General features: G+C 37.0%; 1 protein-coding gene across 4 annotated transcripts in view; it reads left to right on the forward strand.

Moving 5' to 3' along the window:
- The window catches only part of LOC136830777 (transcription activator GAGA-like), a 131,916-nt gene that overhangs the window by 363 nt on the left and 108,755 nt on the right, over nucleotides 1–22,798 (forward strand). For 2 of the 4 annotated variants that reach the window (XM_067090681.1, XM_067090682.1), the window contains exons 2-5: nucleotides 9,091–9,372; nucleotides 11,603–11,777; nucleotides 15,612–15,767; nucleotides 17,478–17,656. In XM_067090681.1, coding sequence (XP_066946782.1) covers nucleotides 9,111–9,372; nucleotides 11,603–11,777; nucleotides 15,612–15,767; nucleotides 17,478–17,656 — 772 coding nt within the window. In that variant the 5' untranslated portion in view covers nucleotides 9,091–9,110. Of the gene's footprint in view, nucleotides 1–8,580; nucleotides 8,738–9,090; nucleotides 9,373–11,602; nucleotides 11,778–15,611; nucleotides 15,768–17,477; nucleotides 17,657–22,798 lie in introns of those variants that run through there. The other 2 variants (XM_067090680.1, XM_067090679.1) reach the window with 2 other exon arrangements.

Raw genomic sequence — 22,798 nt, forward strand, 5'->3', positions numbered from 1 at the left:
ATCACGTTATTGGTTGTGTGTTTCGAGCAACGAAAATGAACCATTTGTGGGTTCTTGTTTGGCCCCATCGGCCATGTTCCTCTGATTCACTTTCGGCCTCGAACCAATAAAGTGATGAGGAGGCTTTGCATATTTTCTGCTCTGTAGGTTTGTTCGTCTCTGTTAGCTCTGCCAATGTGAAATATGCGTTTCTTACATGTAAATAAAGATGAAAATGCACGGCCGTGTTGTAATAATCTGCATATGCGAAATGAGACTCGGGTTTTTGAGTCATTGCCGAGACAGGGTTCAAGTTAATCAAAATGTTCACAAATAATGGTTCGATGCAATACCGAATTTGTATCCGCGAATGAGAAGTGTGGGACTTTTGAAATGGACTTTTGACAGCATATGGAACTTTAAAAAATATTAAAGATTCATGTTTGGTCCTGGCTGTATAGATTTCCGATTTCAGTCAGACAGGTCCAAGCCACTAATAGTATCCTCGTCAAATAGGCGTAAGCCTAGACTTAAGCCTATAGTATTTTGACTTCCCAATAAATGTCGTCACAGCCCCATGGAAATATTCTTGAGAAACTGAAGACCAAGTGGAGACTAGGCTGGTGATAAAAATGGTTTTAAATTAAACGTGGAATTTTGTTAGAAATATTTACATAACCCCCAAGACATCTCCCTCTGCATCTAACATTGATGGGGTTTCCACTGGGAACTTGATTTTTGTGGATGGGGAAAGCATAGCCCATGAATACAAGTGTGTAGCCTAACCTAACGTGGGCTGTGATGTGACCCCCCCTCCCACTACAGTAATCTGACCTGTTCTGGAGTGGTATTAACCCTTAAGGGACGGCATAATTTATCAATGTGCAGCACCCCAGACCGGGGAAACTTTGAGGTCGGCAAAATAAAAAAAAAATCACAGCAATTGAAAGGGAATGACACACACATTCACATTGTATAAATATTAAAATTCTAAAAAAGTTTCCCTACCTTCCATGAGAAGTTGAAAATGACTATTTACAACTCCTTGTGGGGCCGCATTTACAAGGCAGTCGTACATTTTACCAACTTATATATGTTTTTTCTAATAAATAAGTTTTTTGGATTTTGTAAAATTATTACTGATCATACAATATCAAAACAGATAAGAAATAAAAGCAGTAACAAATTTTTTGCATATTTGTTGTAAAATATTCACGTAAATTTATGAGAAGGAAGGTTCAGTAACTTTTTTTTTACTTTTACATGCTTTTTCTAATATTTCTTTGCAAAATTACATTTACAACCGACATACTGTTGTAAAAGACAAAAACAAAAAACATCAGCAACCCCTTCGTATATATTTACAAGCAAATTTACAAAAAGACTCATGTGAGAGAGAGAGATGCAGGACCTTCCCCCTTGAAGTCACATGCATTACTGATACTGGCCTAGCTCTCACGTCTGTATAAAAGTTGCCATCAGTGAATTTATAGCATATAGAAGTATTGGCACCTTTGTTTCGAATCATTATTACCATAACAGTGGTGCGTAATTCTGCTTCACACTGAAGCTCAATCCGTCCACCTTCACAAACCTGTTTTACTTCACACTGAAGCTCATTCCGTCCACTAAGGGTTAATGTAACCTAAATACAGGTATGCAACCTAGCCTAACCTAGGACACTGGAGCCATACCTGGTATTGCCCTCAATGGAATGTGCCAACTTAATCTGTCCTCTAGTACTGTGAAACATATGGTTGTGATATAGGCTATTCAAGGATATGCCCCCCTTTTAATTTCATATAATCATATAACGGTAAAACTTTACTTTAGTTGTGCAGCAGGATTCCCACTAGTCGTCAATGGGGACAGGTTCCTCTTGCATAAATAGACATAACCTTTCATATAATGCTAGGTCCTGACCTAATCAAAACTTACCTACTTAACCTAACTTAGGGCAACATGCCCTGACCTGGCTGGGGGTGGGCTTTGCCCCCTTTGAAACCCCCCACCAATAGGCTGTAACCTGTCCCAGGCTGCAACTGGCAGGAATCAGGCTGCGCAACTAAAGAAAAGTTTTACCCATATAACTACCGTTTGTTATTTGCAATAGTTCCAGATTTAAGAAAATACTCTCAGATTACTGTCCAAATCATACAGAACACATAAAAAGCTATTGATTGCAATTATCACACCATGCAAAATTTCAGTGGGACTGTTAAAGGGCTTTATGTAATTCAAAATAGTTTGAGCTTGGAGTTCCCATAGGCCTACCTATGCTACATTCGTTAAAACAGCAAAATTAATTTACCTGATTTTCATTACTACCATCATCACTTTTTAAATTTTAATACTAGTCCCTGCTTAACATGAAAACCACTAAACTCTATTGCAAATTGCTAAAAAATTAACCCTCTCAAACTTTTTCTAAGTTTGGTTTTTTTTTTTTTTTTTTTTTTTTTTTGCCATAGCATGGGTAAAGATGGGCAGCAGCATATCTGGAACATCATTTCTTATTTTCTTATGGAAATGTTGGGACAGAGACCATGCTTTTGGGTAGAAACATGTACTTAAGGATGATTGCTCTTTCCCTCAGATATTTATTAGGTCATCCTCCCATTTCCTTCATCTCTCCAAGGGCAAGGTATTATGGTGGTAGAGTCTGATCTGACCCACTCCTTGAGTATGGAGGAACCCTTGATTGCTTCTTGATCCCTAGGGCGAGAGAAATCATAGTGGTTCCTGATCTAGATATATGAGATGCTGTATATGGTTTTATGTTAGTCTGAAAACCTGACCAAAATGAACACATACATTTGTTACCTGGGTGTAGCTCCTATAGATTCAGTTTTCTCTTCTGTCTAAATCTTAGAATTTCTACTTTTTGAGAAGCTGATAGTTGAATCTGCCAAGAAGACTAGGCATCTGAGACCTACCTTGGGAAATATTTTTCCTAATCTCTCTCTCTCTCTCTCTCTCTCTCTCTCTCTCTCTCTCTCTCTCTCTCTGTGGCACTTGATTGGAATGTTTGCATCTCTCTCTCTCTCTCTCTCTCTCTGTGGCACTTGATTGGAATGTTTGCATATGCTGGTTTTTCTCTCTTCCAACTTTCAGCATGTTCCCATATCCTTCAAGTTTGATGGATTTTTGAGTCTTACCTGCTCCCTATGGAGAGCAAGGAGCTTTTCCTGGCTACTTCTGTACTCAGATTTTTAAAGCCTGATTGGTATGCCCTTTACAGGAGTCAAGGTCCCCATCACCCCTAGGATTGTTTTTTACTCATTCTTTCATCTTGCCCTTTGAGCCTTGATTTAGAAAGTGGAGAGGAAAGGGGGCTGGTAAGGCTAAAGATAACAAAAGTGCAGAGATTTTATAGAATGGAGTCCTTATTCAGTCTTGCTCTTACCAGTACAAATGGAATTTACTGCTAGGCATTTGTCTCTCTTTAGAGGAGGAACCTTTGCCTTCTAATAATTTTCGATTCTCTCTTCTGTACCATTGAACATTTTGGGTCATATTTCTACTTGATTTGACTGGGAAGAGAATTTTCTTTTTTTGGTGTCAAGGAAGGTGCATTGCTTGCTGTCCCTTTAAGATTATTACAGGTGATCCTTGGGTTACGATGGATTGTAACCTGATTTTCAATGTAACGCAGAACACTCCTGAGTAAACACCTATGTCACCCACCTTGCTAATGCAGTAGCAAAGTCGTAATCAAGGACATCAAAGCACAACATTTGTATGACATACATGGACTGTCACCCACCTTGCTAATGCAGTAGCAAAGTCATAATCAAGGACATCAAAGCACAACATTTCTATGACATATATGGACTAAGAAAAATAATGAAATGAAACTGTAAAGATGCAGAGCAAGAATTATATATTTAATCATTTATGGGGACCACTTGGTAACCACGAAACGTAGGTCGAGACCATCGTAACCCGAGGATCGCCTGTACTATACATTTCACACTCCCATCAAGGGAATCTCCTAGATACTTGAGAGGTGCTTGTGGAATTAGTGTTACCATTGCCTAACCATTACCTCTAGTTGTCTAGGGAGTCATTCTTATTCCTAGCTACCTTTTAGAAGGAGGCATTCATAATCCTATCCTCCAGAATTATAATTGGGTTTTATCAAGTAGTTACACTTATAGGCAACAATTTCCATTTGGGAAGGGAAGCTTTGACATCCCTTCCCCTGCATGAAACCCAGAGATTTTATCACCTTACATGGCATTGACTTTCCTTTGACAACTTTATCCTTCCAGTCAAGCTTTCTTCCCTTGGAGTCAGTGGAGTCTGCATGATTTATCTGTAGCCTTTGGGATATTTCCTTCCTGCCATCCTTTGGAAAAAATGAGATATCTCTCCCTGCAATCTTCTGATGTCACACAAGTTTTCTCTAATCCTCTTTGGTTCTGTAGTCTTACTCCTGGAATAGATGATCCATTACAATCCCTTTCTTTCTGCATTACTACTACAGTACCACACATCTTTCCATCTCTGTGAAGTTTGAGGGGTTTTGAGTCTCTCTACTGAGAGGACCTGATTAGAACGAATAGAGTTTCGGGCTTGGTGTTACTCCCATGTACCCCACTGCTTCCTGCCTAAGTGTCTGCCAACTAGAAAGCAAGTTTGGCACCTCCTCTTCTGACCTTATGTTTTATGGACAGAATTTATAGTTGTTTGAGGAAGAAAGACTTGGTTTCTATTCTGTTTTGGCACACAGGATTTGGAGTTGATCCTAATCATGTTCAGTCAAACTTTGGTTTTAGGTATCAAGATCAGGATCCTGACTGAGCTTCATTCCCCTTTCTACAGCAGAACACCTATAGGCTTATGGATTATTTCTCCTTGGCCTCACTGTGGTTGCTCAACTTTTGTATAGTTTACCTAACTACTCCTGGAGAAATTTGCATCTTGCCTATGGTATTCATTGGGTTTAGGTATGCAAATAAGCACTTGAATCCAGGTCTCTTCCCTTTCTTGCACCCTTCCCAACTGTTTCACAGCTCAGTCACTGTTTGTGCTGGAGTATCAAATGCAGGAAGGTACACAACTGAGTACTTGTCTAATACTGTACTTAGATGTGACAATATGTTTACTCTGTCTCTTTAACTAGGGTGAAGTGGTGGGTGGAGAATCTTTGATTCTTAGATGATGACATTGCTGCCTACTGCCCTCTTTTCCCCACTTTCTGTCAGGAAAAAGATTCCCTGGACCTTTCTATAGTACGGTATAGTCTGTTTGTGAAGTAAACTGTCACGGGGCCCGGTCATATTCCCCCCCCCCCCCCCCGGACATATTCCCTTCTGGACATTTTCCTCCCTGGACATTTTCCCCCCTAGTATACAGCAAGTTACTCAATTACCCCAGCGATAGTTTAAGTGGTTGGGATGCTAGATCTGCCAATTCTGTTGATAGTCTCGTTATCACAGTACACTTGGACAATGGCGCCCAGGGCCCTGTTAGTTGACACCAAATCTCGGTACAGCCTGCACACGACATGGCTAAGAACAGCCCACAATGTTGTGGGGGTTTGTTTATGTATAAGTAAGAAGTAGTCTAGGCCAGTCATGTCCGAACATACGGTTAACCCATAAGTTCGGAGTAAACAGTTGAACAGAGCCTAGTACAGTATGCAGTTTGTCGATAGAGCTATATAACCTTGTTTTCTGTTACTACCTTCCTCATGTCACTCGTTTTCTGTAATCCCTGTGGCTAGCTCGCGCAGTGCAACATTACCGCCTGCCAGAACATACTAGCTTGCCAAGAATCTTTCAAAATGTGGATAAGCTGCTAAAAGCCGTTCCGCCACCCCCAAACTGAAAGCAGAAACGTTAAAAAAATAAGCGATGAAAAAGTAGTGTCCTTTCTAATGTAGGTAGGGAGTAGCCTAACCGATATTTCCAATGTGGGCTATAAGTAGCCTAGACTAGCGGTGTCCGTAGGTGCATCAGGGTAGACTGCCCGAATGTTGTAGCATGTGGTAACTAGAATGTATTGAATATTTTAATCCTTAATGTAAAAAATAAACTAGTATTAATGGCACTTTTATTTTGTATTTGACCCTAAATATCCCACATGAATATTTTAATCCATAATGCAATTATGTGTTCATCAGCTTTTATTGTTCAGTAAAAATACAATAAATCATGCATGACTCTCAGAAACAAACAAACTTTCGCTCTTATTGTATACAGTAGGTAAATGTCCAGAGGGGAAAATTTCTTGGGGGGGGGATATGTCAGAGGGGAATATGTCTGGGGAGGGGGAAAATGTCCTAGCTCCTCTGGCACAGTGCCCTGTCAACATCTTCATCCCTGTGCCAGGCTGTATAGGTTAAAGCAGTTGCCCCTTCCCCCTTATCTTATTCATAACCAGGAATCTGACTATTCCTGGTGGGTGTTTGACTGTCCTGCCAGCCTTTCACAGTAAGGGTAGGCTTATGGGACATGGCAGAGATTAACACAATGGCTCAGTCAGCATCTGCATTCCTGTGTGAGTCAGTATAGGAGGTCTCAGGAGTCAGTCTTCCCCTGTTCATTTACATGACCAGAAATCTGATAGTTTTGGCTGGGTGTTTGATTGTCACCCCTGCCCCCAGCCTTTGACCTTAAGTTTAGACTTAAGGGATGTGGCAGAGATTCATAGCCTCTCCTGTTCTTCAATTTTTGGAACAGTGCTAGCTAGTTATATTAGATAATCTTCCCACCTCAGGACTAGGTCTCTAATATAAAAGGCAATGGTTTGTATTCTTGTAAATTTTAATATATATTTGTCCTAGATATAAAAACCAGAGCCATTTATTTTTAACCACACACATAGTTACTATGTATCACAGGAAAAAGTAAGAGGTGACTGACAGGTGAGGTGGTGGTGCCGGAACACTTACCTGCTTACCACCAATTAACCACCTGTCTGTCAAGGAAAATTACAAATTACCTCCGTCTGTAAAATTTGGTATTTTTGGACTTGTTGATTCTGATGACTCTGGTGTAAGAAATAGCAGCAAGGACATGAATGAAAAGGGTCCAAATGTTGGAAAAAGTATAGAGAGGCACTCATAGGACACTGAAGACTGTCTTCAGGAGTAGAAGGCAGGGCAAGAATAGCAAAGGGACCGAAAATAGAACCATCCTGGCTAGAAGACTGAGTCTTGGCTACTAACTTTGGGACAAAAACAATAGACCAACCAAGGACCAGTGACTGGAGTAGGAAAAACAAGTAGAACCAATCTGGCTAGAAGACTTGAGTGTTGACTACTAACTTTGGGACAAAAACAATAGACCAACTGAGGACCAGTGACTGGATTAGAAAAAAAAAAATAGAACCAATCTGGCTAGAAGACTGAGTGTTGGCTACTAACTTTGGGACAAAAACAATAGACCAACTGAGGACCAGTGACTTGAGTAGAAAAAAAAAATAGAACCTTCCTGGCTAGTAGACTGAGTGTTGGCTACTAACTTTGGGACAAAAACAATATAGACCAACTGAGGACCAGTGGCTGGAGTAGGAAAAAGAAAATAGAACCTTCCTGGCTAGAAGACAGTGTTGGCTACTAACTTTGAGACAAAAATAATAGACCAACTGAGGACCAGTGGCTGGAGTAGAAAACTTCCCCTGAATGGGCATGGAACTCATTAACATACTTAGAGGCGGCCAAGGCATTCAAGAACAATCAGGAATGCTTCTGACAGAGGCTTGAAAAATTATGGGGTATAACAGTTAAGTGCCATTTTAGAAGTTTCACTGACACTCAAGAATTGATTTACTGAGGTATTGAATGGGTTGGAACTGCACCTAACATTTCCTAAGTCAAAGCCAGTCTGATTAAAGATCTAAGACCAGACCAATAACCATTGATAGCTGAGGCAGAGACCTTCTTGACACTCATAAAAAAAGCCTGCTGGGATCGGAACAGTGATTGCAAGGAGACAAGAACCCTTTCATCACACCAAGCCATGATTCTGGCCAATTTTGCCTGGTAGAGCTGTAGTGGGGAATATACAGGAAGTGGTGATGGTATCGGCAGTGACCTCTGAACACTCTATCCCTGAGATTATGCTTAATAACTGCCAGACTTCATGATACAGTGCCTGGGGTTGAGGATAAAACCTGTGAAAGTAGGGCTGCATCAGAAGACACTTGACAATTAATATAAACATATACTGTAATACACAAAATGAAAATGCACTCAAAATAATATTCTCTTCATGGCATATCATGAAGTATGGGGAAAAGGACGGCTACTCCATTTTTGGTAGAGGTGCAAGGGCTGGGGAGTTGACTAGGCATACACATTGGTATTTATATTATACCTGCTTTGCATGCCAGGATGTGTTATAGTACTCATGGGGTTTAGCTTCTTCAAGATGCTTTTAAAGCTAAGTAAACTGCACTATCAATGCTCTTAGATATTTTTGTTGTGTTGTTTGTAAAAAGCCTTTTGATATATAGAATTTCAAGTTAATTGTATTGATTATATTACAAACAACCCTGTAGGTTGCTACAGCCTTCATGGGGGATGAGATGAGTTTTGAATTTAACTTCAAACAGTCGCATAAACTGTAAGTTTTCTCATGCTTCTTACAGATACAGTACTTGTGTGGGAAAGTTCCGTGTGTAAATTTGTGTGAAAAGTGTCATCTGAACGTAGTGGCAAAACATCTGTGACTGTAATTACATGCATGATTGAATAATCATAACAGTTCAGGCAACATAAATGATATTCCAGTTGAGCAGCAAATGGGTTAGTAATTTGAGAATTAATTGATATTTAGTGCAAAGCATTTCCCAATACCATATCAAATGATGCTTCTCATGAATTTATTTTCCTGAATACTTGGAAAACTGAGGTGGACAGATCTCCATGTTTAATGAGAAAATAAGTCTGGTGGTTAATGCATTTGTCACTTTTATGGCAGGTTAGTGCAGATGGAATGTTGTTGTGTTCAGGGAACTAAGGGTAAATTGTTCCAGAATATAGAAGGGAAGGGAATAAAATGTGCATATACAAACTAGGAATTTCAGCAATCTTAATTACTGGTGCGTTAAAGTGTAAGTTCTTGTGGTTCCTTTTTTACAGTTATTTTCTGTCTACAGGAGCAGTTTTGCTAGCCAAAATGAAGAAGAAGCGTTCAACTGTATGGAGGCACTTTAAAGAAGAATCTGATAATAAAGTGTCTTGTAGGACATGTCACAAGATTCTTACAAACCATGGCAATACCTCAATTATGTTACGTCATCTTCGTGGTAAACACCCTGAACTGGTTGGCTGTCTTTTAGAGTTGGATGGACCAACTGTAACTGGTGAGGTTACCTGGCCAGTAGATAACCAGCCACAGCAAGTGGATGAAGCTGAAGCTGTCGTTGACAATGCAACAGGTAAGGTGACCTATTGTAATCACCTAGTAAATTGGATTATTCAAAGATTTAAAACCGTATAGTATAGAACAAGTATGGAAGAGAAGGCAGGAACTGTCTAGGGATGGGAGACAGATGTTTTGTGCTATACATTAGATAAGCATAGTTTATATTTTATTTAGCCTCTAGGAACCAGTGTGCAGTATTACTCTTTTTAAAGTATATACTGCAGTCATACCCACAGTAAGGTTTCTAGACTTTAAAATATGTTTTGTTTAGTTACTCAAAGACTTATGTCTTAAGTGGTAGGTAGGAAGTGAATATTGTCATTTCCTGATGTGATAGTGTAATTTCTCCCCTTCTAGAGGACCATCTTAGAACAAATCTTGTTGATGATGGTCAGAAGTTGTAAGGTGATGCTGGTAAGACCAAGCTTGGTACTGTACTTGAAGACTATTGTCTTGAATCTTAAGTGGGAAATGAATGTGTACAGTATTGTCATTTCCCTTCTGATGAAGTAAATGTTTCCTTTCTAGAGTACTTTCTTAGAACAAATTTTGTTGATGATCCAGGTTGTCAAAACTATAGGTTGGTTCTTGTAAGGCCAGTAGTATTAACTTTTGATACAAACCTTTTCTCATAGAATATGTTGTTTAGTTAGTTAAAGACTTGGGAGTGAATATTGTCATTTCCTGGTCTGAAGGAACCAATTTTATCTTCTAAGAGGACCCTCGTAAAATAAAACTTGATAATAGTAAAATACTAAAAAGTGGTGTTGGTAAGGCCAAGACCATTAGCTTTGATACAAACGTTTCCTTAAGATTAAAAATTCTGTTATGATGCATATGAAGAGAAGTGGGTTCTGTGGTCAGAATACTGTATGCAGATTTAACATTTAGCCCTCTGTTACCAATGGGTAGAATTTTGTGTCTGAAGCAACCTTGCGATACTGTAATCTGTCACTGCTGAGGTGGAGGCCAGTGTAATTCTACCAGAGGACAGCTTATTTTCCTGTTAGCATTTTTTGTATTATTTGCACATTGGAAAATATTACTTTCAGACATGAGATTGGAGTATTCCTCTCTCATAGGAGCTGACAGATGTTCATGTGATAGGGGGAACGTTTTTGAGCACAGCATTACCATGTTTTTAAAGAAATTTCAGTGAAAAGTCTGTTCTGGAGATTGTTAATGGCTGGATAAGACTATGTTAAGGACTGGGTTTTTGGAATTTATTGGCATAGTAAGGATATGTTTGTTGGAAACTGTTGGGTTCCTTTTTTTTTTTATTAGAGTCACAGTAAAAAAAGTATACCAAGAAGAGTATTCTTTTGATGGGGCTACTTTTTCTTATGTCTGGTATTTATTTTCAAGTCTTTATTTTTTGTGTAAGTAGATTGTAAAACTTTTGAATTTTCTTGAATGTTAAGTTGCTCATGGTAAAATCCACATAATGATGATGGTGTAAGATCTTTGTCAATCACTATGCTTAAACATCTGGTGATAATGGTGTGGAACAGATATGATCATCATTTAGTGTTTGAAAATGAAGGCTTTGATATTAACTTGCTCTGTGAAGTTATCAAGTACTGCATTATGGTTGACAATAGCGTAGCAGGTTTTAGAGGATACTTATTAGAATAAGATGGGAGTTCAGGCAGAACAAACTCTGGAGAAAAGAGTGGAAAGGATATGTTCACATCTAACCCCTTAAGGGTAGATGCTGACTTAAAAATGTTTATGATGTTGTTGATGTTATCATGGCTTTAAGTAAAAATTAAAATATCTTTGATGATGCTGCACAATGTAATTTTTCAGTTCAATGATTATTTCAAAGTACAGTAATATAACCAGTTCTAGCCTTTCATAGGTCTTGCGCTAACAGTGTCATTTTTAAAGGAATGGTAACGTTTTGAACAAGACAGAGGTAGATAAAGTTGGATAGCTAGGTAAAGAAGAGACCACAATGAAAAGAAAATAGTATAAGGCAGAAAGTAGGTTGGCCTTATGTCCTAGGGATGCTGCACTGAACATTAGCTGTGTTACTGTTTACAGTACAGTTGACAAGGTTCACTTATATTCCCTAATTTTTCAAATAACTGTATATATGTCTTTATGAGATATACCCCATTGTATACAATTTATGATCAGTACTGTACTGGTACCTGTAATTATCAGATAGATTTTAAAACAACTTGGCATACATTTCAGCTAAATTTGCTAAGTTAAAGTTACATATGTTTAATTCACAGGGGGTAATAAAAAGCGCTCTACTGTATGGAGACATTTTCAAGAAGAGGGAAATGACAAAGTGAGCTGTAGAATATGCCGTGAAAAATTGGCAAAGCATGGCAACACATCTTCAATGCTACGGCACCTTCGTGGAAAACATCCTCAGTTGAAATTACCCTCGTTTCAGGGTGAAAGGTAAGAAATTTATTTCTGTGTTATTTTGGGATCTTGTTTCATTAATTTGTATTCTCACACAAATAGCAGCTCTTATTTTATGCTGAACTACCAATCTTGGCTATATCCAGAATCTGTGAGCTACAATGCCCATATCAGCCACGGAAAGAGGCCTTAGTTACAGAATTATGTAAAGAGGAACAAAGCTGGGCTACTAAGGGTACAGCTTATCCATGAAAAATTGATCTCAAATTTACTCGTGGAGTTTATTGCTGATTAAGGAGCTATGGTCATTTGTGCTCTTCATTGCATTTCTCCTTGCCAAGTCACGGGGTGAGATGGTTTCATGAAACCAGGGCTGCAATGCTTAAGCTAATCATGAGGCCCTTGCTTTCAAACTTGGACAGATGGGAGGTGAGAAACCATTCATAGTAATATTATTGAAATTTTAACAGTTTTCTAATATTAGTCACTGATGGGCATTGTAGGGGATGATAGGAATGTAATGTTTGTTGTTCTTCAAGGTAGTGATATATGCATCACTATTTATATCATATACAGTGAACCCCCTGTATTCGCGGGGGATGCGTCCCACACACCCCCCGCGAATAGGTCAAATCCGTGAATGCTTAAAACCCCTCTAAAAACACTTAGAACTGCCCATTTTGATAGCTTAAAGCAAGAAAAACCCTATAAAAATGCTTATACCTGAGTATTTTAATAGTTTTATCACAAAAAGTGCATTTATTCTTGAAAATTATATGAAAATACAGTAATTAGTGAATATTTCTCAGTGAAAAATACCGCGAATGGGCGAATTTTCCGTGAATGATGGCTAGATATGTTCCACAGAGAAACCCGCGAATGCGTGAGTCCGCGAACCATGAGAATGCGAACCCGGGGGGTTTACTGTATGCCTGATTTGTAGTTTGGCCTTAAAAGCAAGCTTATAGCTTAAACAGATGGGATCTTATTGCTCCTGCCCCTTCTCCTGAGTATAGATGTGCAATTGCTGAGTCTCTTAATAGAGATTGAGATAAAGTTACTATAGCGCATACTGTATTGGCTAAAAAAATCAAAGTATGAATAGTAGTAAGGTTTGGACACTGAATCTCCAAACAGCATCCTAAACTGCATGCAGCTCATTCAGAATTGTAGCTGTAATTCTTGATTGGAAATTGACTTATTAAATGTAACTGTTGTACAAAAAAAATGCAAATTGAGAAAAGTGCATCACAAGCAACCAAGCCCTAGTGAAAGCCAAACTGCAAAAATAAGGAACCAGAAAATTACTTTCATCATAGGCATTCAGGCAGTTTTCTAAGATACAGTATTTGGATATCTGTCTATCCCAGGAAAATGTTTATATTTTGTTTATTCTAATGCCTTTTCATATTAATTCAATTAGGTCCTCAGTAGCTAGCATGCATCTTAAATTGTGGAACAAAAATTTCAATTTCTAAAAATCTCCTACCGCAGTTTGTAGTTCTGGCATCATTATTCAAATAACTCATTGTGGATGCTTTTTAAAATTTTCCCATTATTTTGATTATCCTTTGCATCCAGATCTTCTCAGATATACCATCCACCGTGGACATTAGTGCTAGATACAGTGTACAATTCATTCCAAACTTGCATTTTCTTATATGAGGTTCAATGTCAAACAGTTTTCTATTGATATTATTCCAGCTGTAACCAAATGTGCAGTTTGAGTTTCAGAATGGTGAAGATGGTTTAAATGTCTGTTTATTGAGGAGTCTGTTTTCATAGCATATTGGTTTAGTCTTATTTGATTTTCTGTATTATGTATTGTATGTTTTTTTTTTTTTGTAAAGTTTGTTCTTTATTTCTGCACAGAAGTTGTTTTTGTCTACTGTGCTGTTTTCCCTATAGGGGCTGTTGGCCCAGGAGCATTCTGCTTGTCTCAATAGGGTTGCAGCTTAGCTGCTAATGGTAATAATAACTGTACAGTAATGATAATAACTGATCTTTTCAACTCAACTTATGGGACAGCTTGGGGGTTTGCCCCCTATGGTAAGTAACAAAATCTGCCAAAAACAAAGACAGGCAGCAACATACACAATAGGGTATCCTGGGGCCAACTTGCATAGGTTACAGTGTAGCGCAATTCAGTATAAAGTCCTTAATAGCCTATCGTAACTGGTATTTTATAATAATCAGTTTGAAATATTGATTTATCTTTTGAATTCAAAGATATATATTCAAAATGAATTGCTCGTAAACATGTGTACATACCTGTACCTGCTTATACTTAAAAGATATGTAAAATGCTATATTTAAAACCTGTTCAATATAAAAACATGAACATTGTTTATTTTTAGACATGAGTAACCCCAAAACTTTATAAAAGAAGTTGAGAGAGAGAGAGAGTATGAAAGGCAAGCAAACGTGTAAGTGCAAAGCATGTGAGTGCATTTGTTTGTTCACTGTCCACCCTCATAAGAACAAACAGAAAAGCTTTGGTTGCCTGGGTGCGTTCATTCATTCATTGTCTGATACCTCTAGCATACTTAGTGGGCTATCCACTAAGGATGAGAGGTCGACCGCATGGTTGTGCTTGGCCTACTGCCCAATATTCTATCACACTTACTGGATTTCTCTGGTAAGTACAAAATATTTTTCTTTTTATCAGTCTCAGGCAAGTCTGTCAAGTAACAAAATCCACTAAGTTGAGATTCATTAATTTGAGATGCTGCTGGAAAATTAACAGTGACAGAATCTCACAAGAAATAAAAAAAAATAAAAAATATATAAGAAAATTACTAGGTTACAAAGAACCCCAAGGTACTGGGTTGCTGTGCCCCAACAGCATAACTTCTACAAATTTAAAAGTTAATACCCAAGATTATTAATATAAACTATCAATGATAAATTATTATGCATAATAACAAGAGATACAAAAGAATAACATCATATACTATGTCTAGCCAAAACATGGAACTAAGTGTAAAGTACCAAAGTAGCGAAATGAAATAAGTGCAGAAATAACTAGGAATTAGAACGAAAAAGCATACTCAAAGTATCCATAGGGAAAGCATCATAAATTGCCTCTGAGCTGTGCACATTAGAAACTTACTTACTGATCTAAAAGCCAAACAAAAACTGAGAAGAGGAGGGGAACACTAATTAGATGAAAATGAACATACTAGAGTGAAAATTAAAATAATGAAGGGACTCTGTAAACTTGATCAGGGCATTCTAGGTAAGAGCAAAAATTGACTTAATTTCAGTCCCTCAGAAAAGTGATGTGGTTGAGCAAGGAAGTGACATGTACTATATAGACCTTTCAACCTGGACTGGTACTAGTTGGTGTGACTGAATATTTCCTTTTCCATAGAAATGGGCCAATAGATAATTAAAGAGGCTGTTATGAAACAACAGAAGTGGCAAAAACATTAATACTGTAGATGAATTGGATGAAGAAAGTGAAAATGGTATGAAGGGATGATGGGTAAGCTCTGCTTTTGGCAAGGGTTCCTGGGAAACAGTTGTGTGTACTTGATAAAAGTCTCATGGAAACATTAGGAGGAAGTATTGATGGCATTTTCTGGCAGGATGGGGTATGCATAATGAGAAACTTACGGCAGACTAATGTAAGTCTGATGAGACTTGGATTACCACATTACATCAATAAGGCATACAAAGTTAATGGGTTTGTTTGAAAAAAAATCACCTATGGCAATAAGTCATTAATGAATCATGCTAAATTTTCATTTGAAGATCTTATATAAGATATTGTTTAGAGGAAATGTGTAAATAATATATTATGCTGTATTTTATTACTTCAAAAATGGCTTTTAGTTACTGATATATATTTTCTTCTTCCATTGTCAGAAAGTCCAGTCGCTTTCATCTGAAAACTAATATGACCGAATCTAGGTTTATGGCAATATGTGATCGGTTGTTACGTAATAATCAGCTGACTGACTGCACACTTGTTGCTGAAGGCCAGTGTGTTCAAGCTCATCGTTTGGTATTAGCATCGTGCAGGTATGTTTTGTCCAGTATTTTATATTATTTATTGTAGAATTGGGTGAAAACTATGAAGTAGGAGTGTTCATAAACATTGTGAGAGTCCATTCACAAATACAAACCTTGTTGCTTTCAATATGCTTTTATTTACATCATCATCCTCATTGTTATTTGGTTTTTATGTCAGATTTTCTATTCATGTGGTTGGATATGAAATAAGTTCTGTAATTATGTACACAGACAATCCTAGCTCGTAATTGGGATGAGGGCTTCAGAGAACAAGGACCTACATCTAATTTGGTTACTCAAATGTTTACTAAATTAGCTAAGCATTTTTTACCCATTTCTTGCTTCATTTTCTATCCTTGCTCATTTAAGAGTGACCCTTTGTTGTTGAATCAAGCATGATATTGAATATGGTTTGAATTAATATTAGAACATGAAGGATTGTAAGCTTGGACTGCTTGCTTCCTTACATATAAAATACAAATAGCTGGCATGGTTTTAGCAAGAAGCGTATTGACGTTTGACTGACACACTTTTTCAAAATTTTTCCACTGAGATTAAGTTGTTTCATTCTAAGCTGTCAAGCTACAAGTGAAGATGATACAAAGCTTTAAGGCTAAAATAAAAAAAAAATAGAATTTATGAGTGGGTCATTAAAGATGTCAAGAAAGTGGTTTACTGGCAAATGGTGTGGCACCCCTCTCACCTGTCAATAACCTGTGTACAGCATCATAATGTGACCTGTTGTGTTACCACGCTACCAGCAAGGCAGTTTTTTTTTTCAGGTACTGAACCTTGGGGCTTGTGGCACTCATGGATATAGGTATAATTTGACTTTTTCCAAAACAAGCCTGTTCATTGTAGTTGAAGACTTGCTTTGGAAGATGGGCTATATCTTCTGTGAGTTTCTTTAGCTCTTCTTGGATTGCTTTAGCTTCCCTGGAATCAACTGATGCTGATTCTCACGTGAGTCTTCTTGTTCTTGAGGCTGTAGTGATTAAGAGCAGGCTTTATGTCCTTTATTAGCCTTAAACTTCATCCTCTTGTTCTCTGCAGTTCTCAGTGAAGCTTATAGAGGTAAAATGCTTCCTCATGCACAAGTGCAAATGACAGGAATATGGCTTAGTGTCATCTATCTAAACATATTGCTTTTTCACTCTTTGAAAGTACTTTGTTACAAACCTAAGAGGCCATTCTTACCATTTTTGGTCAGCTTTAACATCATAAATTCTCTCTCTGCTTTCCTTTGTGGAGCATAATGTATTCTTCATTCTTTCTCACCAAACTTACTGCTCACCTTTTTACATTTCAGATCTGTGCATCTGAAACTGCGATAAGGGTTGAATGGATTTGTATGAAAAAAATGATTTTGCTCTAAAAAAATTGCTTTGAAAAATTGAAGTATGACAAATTTTAAAGAGTTGGGCAGCTAGTGGGAATAGGAAATGCAGCCAGGGGCCAAGGAGATGTTGAAAAGAGCTGTTTTCGGTACTCCAATATGAGTTATTAGTTAGTTATAAATGATTTGTTTAACTACTCCAATATGAGGGCCAACTCAGTAATAGTTAAGTACTTGGCTCAGTGTTCATATGTAGTAATAATTTTCAGGATTTATAATATCTAAAATTTCTGTGTCCCCAGATTATTTTTGGTATGCAGTACATGATTTTGACTTTCTCATAACTTTTCATGTAGCTAATTGATATTTGATTTTCTTTTCAGTGAAAGTTTTGAGGAGATTTTCAGCAGTGTTACTCAGGTAAATCCTGTCATCGTACTTCGGGATGTTTCAATTCAAGAATTACGAGGTTTGATAAACTACATGTATAAAGGAGAAACTCTTGTTAAGTCAAATGAACTTCATGGACTTCTGAAAGCAGCAGCTCAGTTGAAAATTAAAGGTAGGTTAGAGATACTATTTTGATTTTTTTTTTTTTTTAGAATATCAGGTCTAACAGTGAGGTGGAAATACAGACAGTCTCTGTATTGTAAATGTTGACTTACTGATAACTTGTTCTTGTGAATGAATTCTAATAAAGCCTGTTACATCAAGTATTAAATTTAAAGACCATGGCTCATAATAATGAATGTGCAAACTACTTTATAATGTGCTTAAAAACATTCTATGGGCCTGTCAGTTCATTGGCTTGAGACCATTGCTACTCTGCCGGTTTGAACTGGAACACTTGCTGGTAGCTATGAGACAGATGCATGAACATGTATATTTTGTTCAAGATTTGAATTTGAAAGCATTAGTCACTAATACCATAGAGCTGAAGTCTGATAAAGTGGCTGGTAATGCATCAAAAAAACTAGTGGCATTTGAAATTAAAATATAAATAAGGTGATAAAAAATGTTGATTCATTATCTATTATTGAGCATAATCTTGACTGTTTGAAAATAAAGTGACTGGGGTAGTATAACGTGTGGGAAACTCATAATTTATGTTTCAGAATCAAGATATTGATATTAAATGCTGGGGGCTATGAGGATAAATTTTTGATAATAGATTTAACTAATGGGCTATAACATGAATAGAATTAAACATAATATTCTGCATTAGCTGGTTTTATGTGGACAGAAAAGTTGAATTGCAAGATATCTGGGTTATGGAAACAAATGCGAAAGGAATGTGAAAGTTTTTTCTGTTATAGATTAGATTTCTGACATTCGTTATCTATATTGAAAAGCTATACTGTAAGGACCCTGCTTCATTACCTTTAAAAGCTATCAAAACATCAGAGAAACATTACCAAATGACACAGTAAGTTTAAATGGGAAGGACATCTTTTAAATATTGGTCTACAAATTATTTATTATTAATATTAGTAGTAGCAGTAGAACTACATTAAATACACCATCTTCCTTACTTAAAGCATATATGACCTAAGGAAATCCATGTATACTAGGAAAATTTTACCCCCAAGAAGAAATTAATTTCGTGGGACTGTATTCTTGGCAGCACTATGCTACAGATTACTGTACTAGCTAAATGCCATATAACATTTGACTACGAGAGAATATGGCAACACAGTACCAGCATTTCAGACTATAGCTCATGTCTCTTACTCGGCCAATGACTGAGTCATGTTTCCATAACTAGTACACTGATAAAAAACACAATTAGAAGAATAGATTTCAAGGAAGAATTCTGCCTCATTTTTATTGAATAGTGCTAAAATCCCCCATCTTTGAATCTAGTATACCTAGAATGTGACTCGGTGGTCTCATTAAATTAGTGCAGGAGTAGAGTTAGTCTTCTTTTAATAGCTGATTTAGTCTTCTTTTAATAGAAGACTGTATGAAATGTTAACTGACCCTAAGAACAGTGCAGAGCTAATTCATAGGGCCTTTTAAGGCTTAACAATTGCAGTTTATGCTCATCATCCTGCTGGCCTAGCCACTGTTGCCAAATTAGACAGTTAGGATAAAATAAAAAAGATCCTGGAAAACCCAAACATTTTGGTTGCAGAAGATCTGGATGGACTCTCTCTCTCTCTCTCTCTCTCTCTCTCTCTCTCTCTCTCTCTCTCTCTCTCTCTCTCTCTCTCTCTCTCTCTCTCTCTCTCTCTAGGATGATTTATGTAGTCTTTTCTCATAAAGTCAGGACCTTTTATTGTTGTTTTCATTAAATCTTGTTTTTCCATGCAAAAAGAAATAATAGTGTAAGCTTCAGAGGGTTGCATAAATGTTTATTGCAACAATTACAGGCCAATCTTTATCCTTATTTTGTCCTCTAAGATTGAAAGTTCAAACTGAGCTAGCCGGCTCTTGTATGTAAAATTTGCAACTGTCAGAGGCTACATGCTTGATTATTTTTTTTTATTTAAATTGAGCAAACATTCATGAGGTGAAACAAGCCTGGAAGGCCATTACCATAATTTGCAAACAAGTTTCCATGAAATAGGATGCCCATATGGGAAAAAAAAAAAGACAACAGTGAATATTACAAAGATAAATGTACAGATATACATATACAGTGTACATGAGTAGACTATCAGTCAGAAAAACTCAAATGGACAGTACATGGTCCTGTAAAGTAGTACAGCAGTCATTCTTAAACTCAAGAGCATCAGTGTCAGGAAGACCACATTAGTATCTATACAGTATGACCATCACTAATCCAGCATCATTGGAACCTGCAGGACGCCAGATTAGTGATTTTACTGCGTTACATAATGGTTAGGTTAGAAAACACTTAAGCCAACAGTTGACTACCTCATCCCACCTTTAAAATGCCCTGTAAATCAGTACAAGTTGGTTAATAAGAAAAAAAAAACATTAAATGAAAATCAAGTAAAATTTTAATGAATCGCAGGCAAAATAAATGGTACAGGTGATTTTGATGATTTACAGAAGAAAGTTCATCACTGCTGCTTCCAAAGTGAAGAGCTGGAATTTGCAACTAAGTACATTTACATGTTAAATGAAGGACTGTCAGGATTCCCATTTTCTGCATCATGGATTTTTTTTATATACGAGGGTAAGTCAAAAGGTTCCAGGAAAAATTCAATATACTCTTTATTTAAGGAAATTCAAACATCATTTTTCTACATATCTACCATCTAACTCTATACACTTTTCAAGGCGCTGTTTCCACCTCTGCAACCCTTCTTTGTAGAAATTTGGGGCCTTTCTATTAAACCATGTTGAAACTGCATGTTTAGCAGCATCCAAAGATTCAAACCGGACTCCTCTTAAGTGTTCCTTGAGTTTTGGGAACAGGAAAAATCTGAAGGAGCAAGATCAGGACTATAAGGAGGATGTGGAAGAGTTTCCCACCTAAATTTCCGTAGGACTTCTCTTGCAACCCTTGATGAATGTGCTGGAGCGTTATCATGATGGAACAAAATTCTGCGGTGCAACTTTCCTCGACGTTTTTTAGCCAATGCAGTCTTCAGTTTTTGCAAAACACCTTTGTAGTAGTTCCCGGTGATTGTTTTTTGTCCTTCAAGGAAATCAATCAAAATCACTCCTTTGGAGTCCCAAAACACTGTTGCCATAACCTTCTGGGCAGATCTCGCCACTTTGAACTTCACTGGTGCAGCTGAACCTCTTGGTAACCATTGCTTTGATTGAATTTTACTTTCTGGGTCATATTGATGGATCCAAGTTTCATCTCCAGTAACAATCCGGTCAAAAACTCTGATTCATTTGATTCAATCTTCGTTAAAACTGCAAGAGAAAGTTCAGCTCTTTGATGCAGTTGGTCTTCACAAGAACGCTTTTGGGACCCAATGTCCTGAAAGTTTACTCAAACCAAGATTTTCATTTAAAATTGAAAATGCGGAACCATGGGAGATCCCAGTTTCATTAGCTATCATATCGATAGTAATCCGACGATCTTCATTCACTAGATTCTGCACCAAAGCCACAATTCTTTCATTTTTTGCAGTCGATGGTCTTCCCTCTCTTGGGTTGTCTTTGAGGTCCTCCCGACCATCCTTAAATCGCTTTATCCAATCATAAACAACTGATTTAGATGGAGAAGAATCTCCATAAACTTGTTGCAAAGCTTCAATAATTTTTCCTGGTTTCCAATCAAGCTTGGTCAGGAACTTGATGTTAGCTCTCATCTCAAAATTTTTATTTTCCATGGGTTCAAGAAGTTACTTTTCTGAAGCAGATGTTAACACCACGGTAGCAAGAGGATGACTGAGGTAACAAGTCTATATGGATCACTACATCACAGATAATTGTTTACCAAGTATTTGGGTTGTTTCATTCCTGTGTAAATACATCATTCAACAATTTTTCCTGGAACTTTTTGACTTACCCTCGTATTTTATGCTATTCTCATTTATATTTTTACTGTATTTTCTCATTCTTATTTTTACAACCCAAAAGATAAATGCAATTGTATGCGTAGGGTGGTGAACCCACAAACTCATCACTAGCGTTGGAGAACTTGCTACAGGCGTAAGATTTGAAAATTTATATTTTATGCTATTCTAGTTTATATTTTGACCATATATTTTTAATTTTTGTATTTTTACGACCCAAATTATAAATGCAATCATGTGCATAGGGTATGTACAAACACATAGGGTATATGCAAACACACAAACTTATTCTCTGACATTGGAGAGCTTGTTACAGCTTGTTTTGGTTTGTGTTGTTAGTGTTATGATTTTTTTAAATTATATTTTACTCTATTCTCATTTATATTTTTACTGTACTTTCTCATTTTTTATTTTTACAATCCAAGAGATAAATGCAGTCGTGTGCATAGGTTACGTACGAATGCACAAACTAATTCTCTGGTGGTGGAGAACTTGCTACAGCCTTTTTGATTCGTGTTGTCAGGCTTATGATTTTTTCAATTTATAATTTGTAAGCTATTCTTATTTATATTTTTACTGCATTTTCTAATTTTGTATTTTCACGACCCTAAAGATAAATGCAATCGTGTGTGTAGGTTACGTATGAATGCACAAACTCATTCTCTGGCATTGGAGAGCTTCCTACAGCTTGTTTTGGTTCATGCTATTATGTTTATGATTTTGTTTAATTTATATTTTAAACTATTCTCATTTTTATTTTTACTGCATTTTCTCATTTTTGTATATTTACGACCCAAAAGATAAATGCAGTTTTGTGCGTAGGGTACATACAAGCACACAAACTCATTCTCTGGCATTTGAGAACTTGCTACTGCTTGTTTTTGTTCGTGTTGTTATGTTTATGATTTTTTAAATTTATAATTTATGCTATTCTCATTTATATTTTTACTGTATTTTCCCATTTTTTATTTTTACAACACAAAAGATAAATGCAATAATGTGCATAGAGTTCATGCAAATGTGCAAACTCATTCTCTGGCATTGGAGAACTTGCTACAGCTTATTTTGGTTCTTGTTGTTATGTTCATGATTTTCTTATTTATATATTATGCTATTCTCACTTATATTTTTACTGCATTTTCTAATTTTTTTTACAACCCAAAAGATAAACTCAGTCGTGTGCATAGGGTACGTAGTGCCAACAAACAGCAGCGGCAGATTGTTGCGATACCCAGGAAATTTTAAATTGCGCTAGCCCT

Source organism: Macrobrachium rosenbergii, chromosome 47 (genome assembly GCF_040412425.1).
Source record: "Macrobrachium rosenbergii isolate ZJJX-2024 chromosome 47, ASM4041242v1, whole genome shotgun sequence".
Taxonomy (NCBI): Eukaryota; Metazoa; Arthropoda; class Malacostraca; order Decapoda; family Palaemonidae; genus Macrobrachium; species Macrobrachium rosenbergii.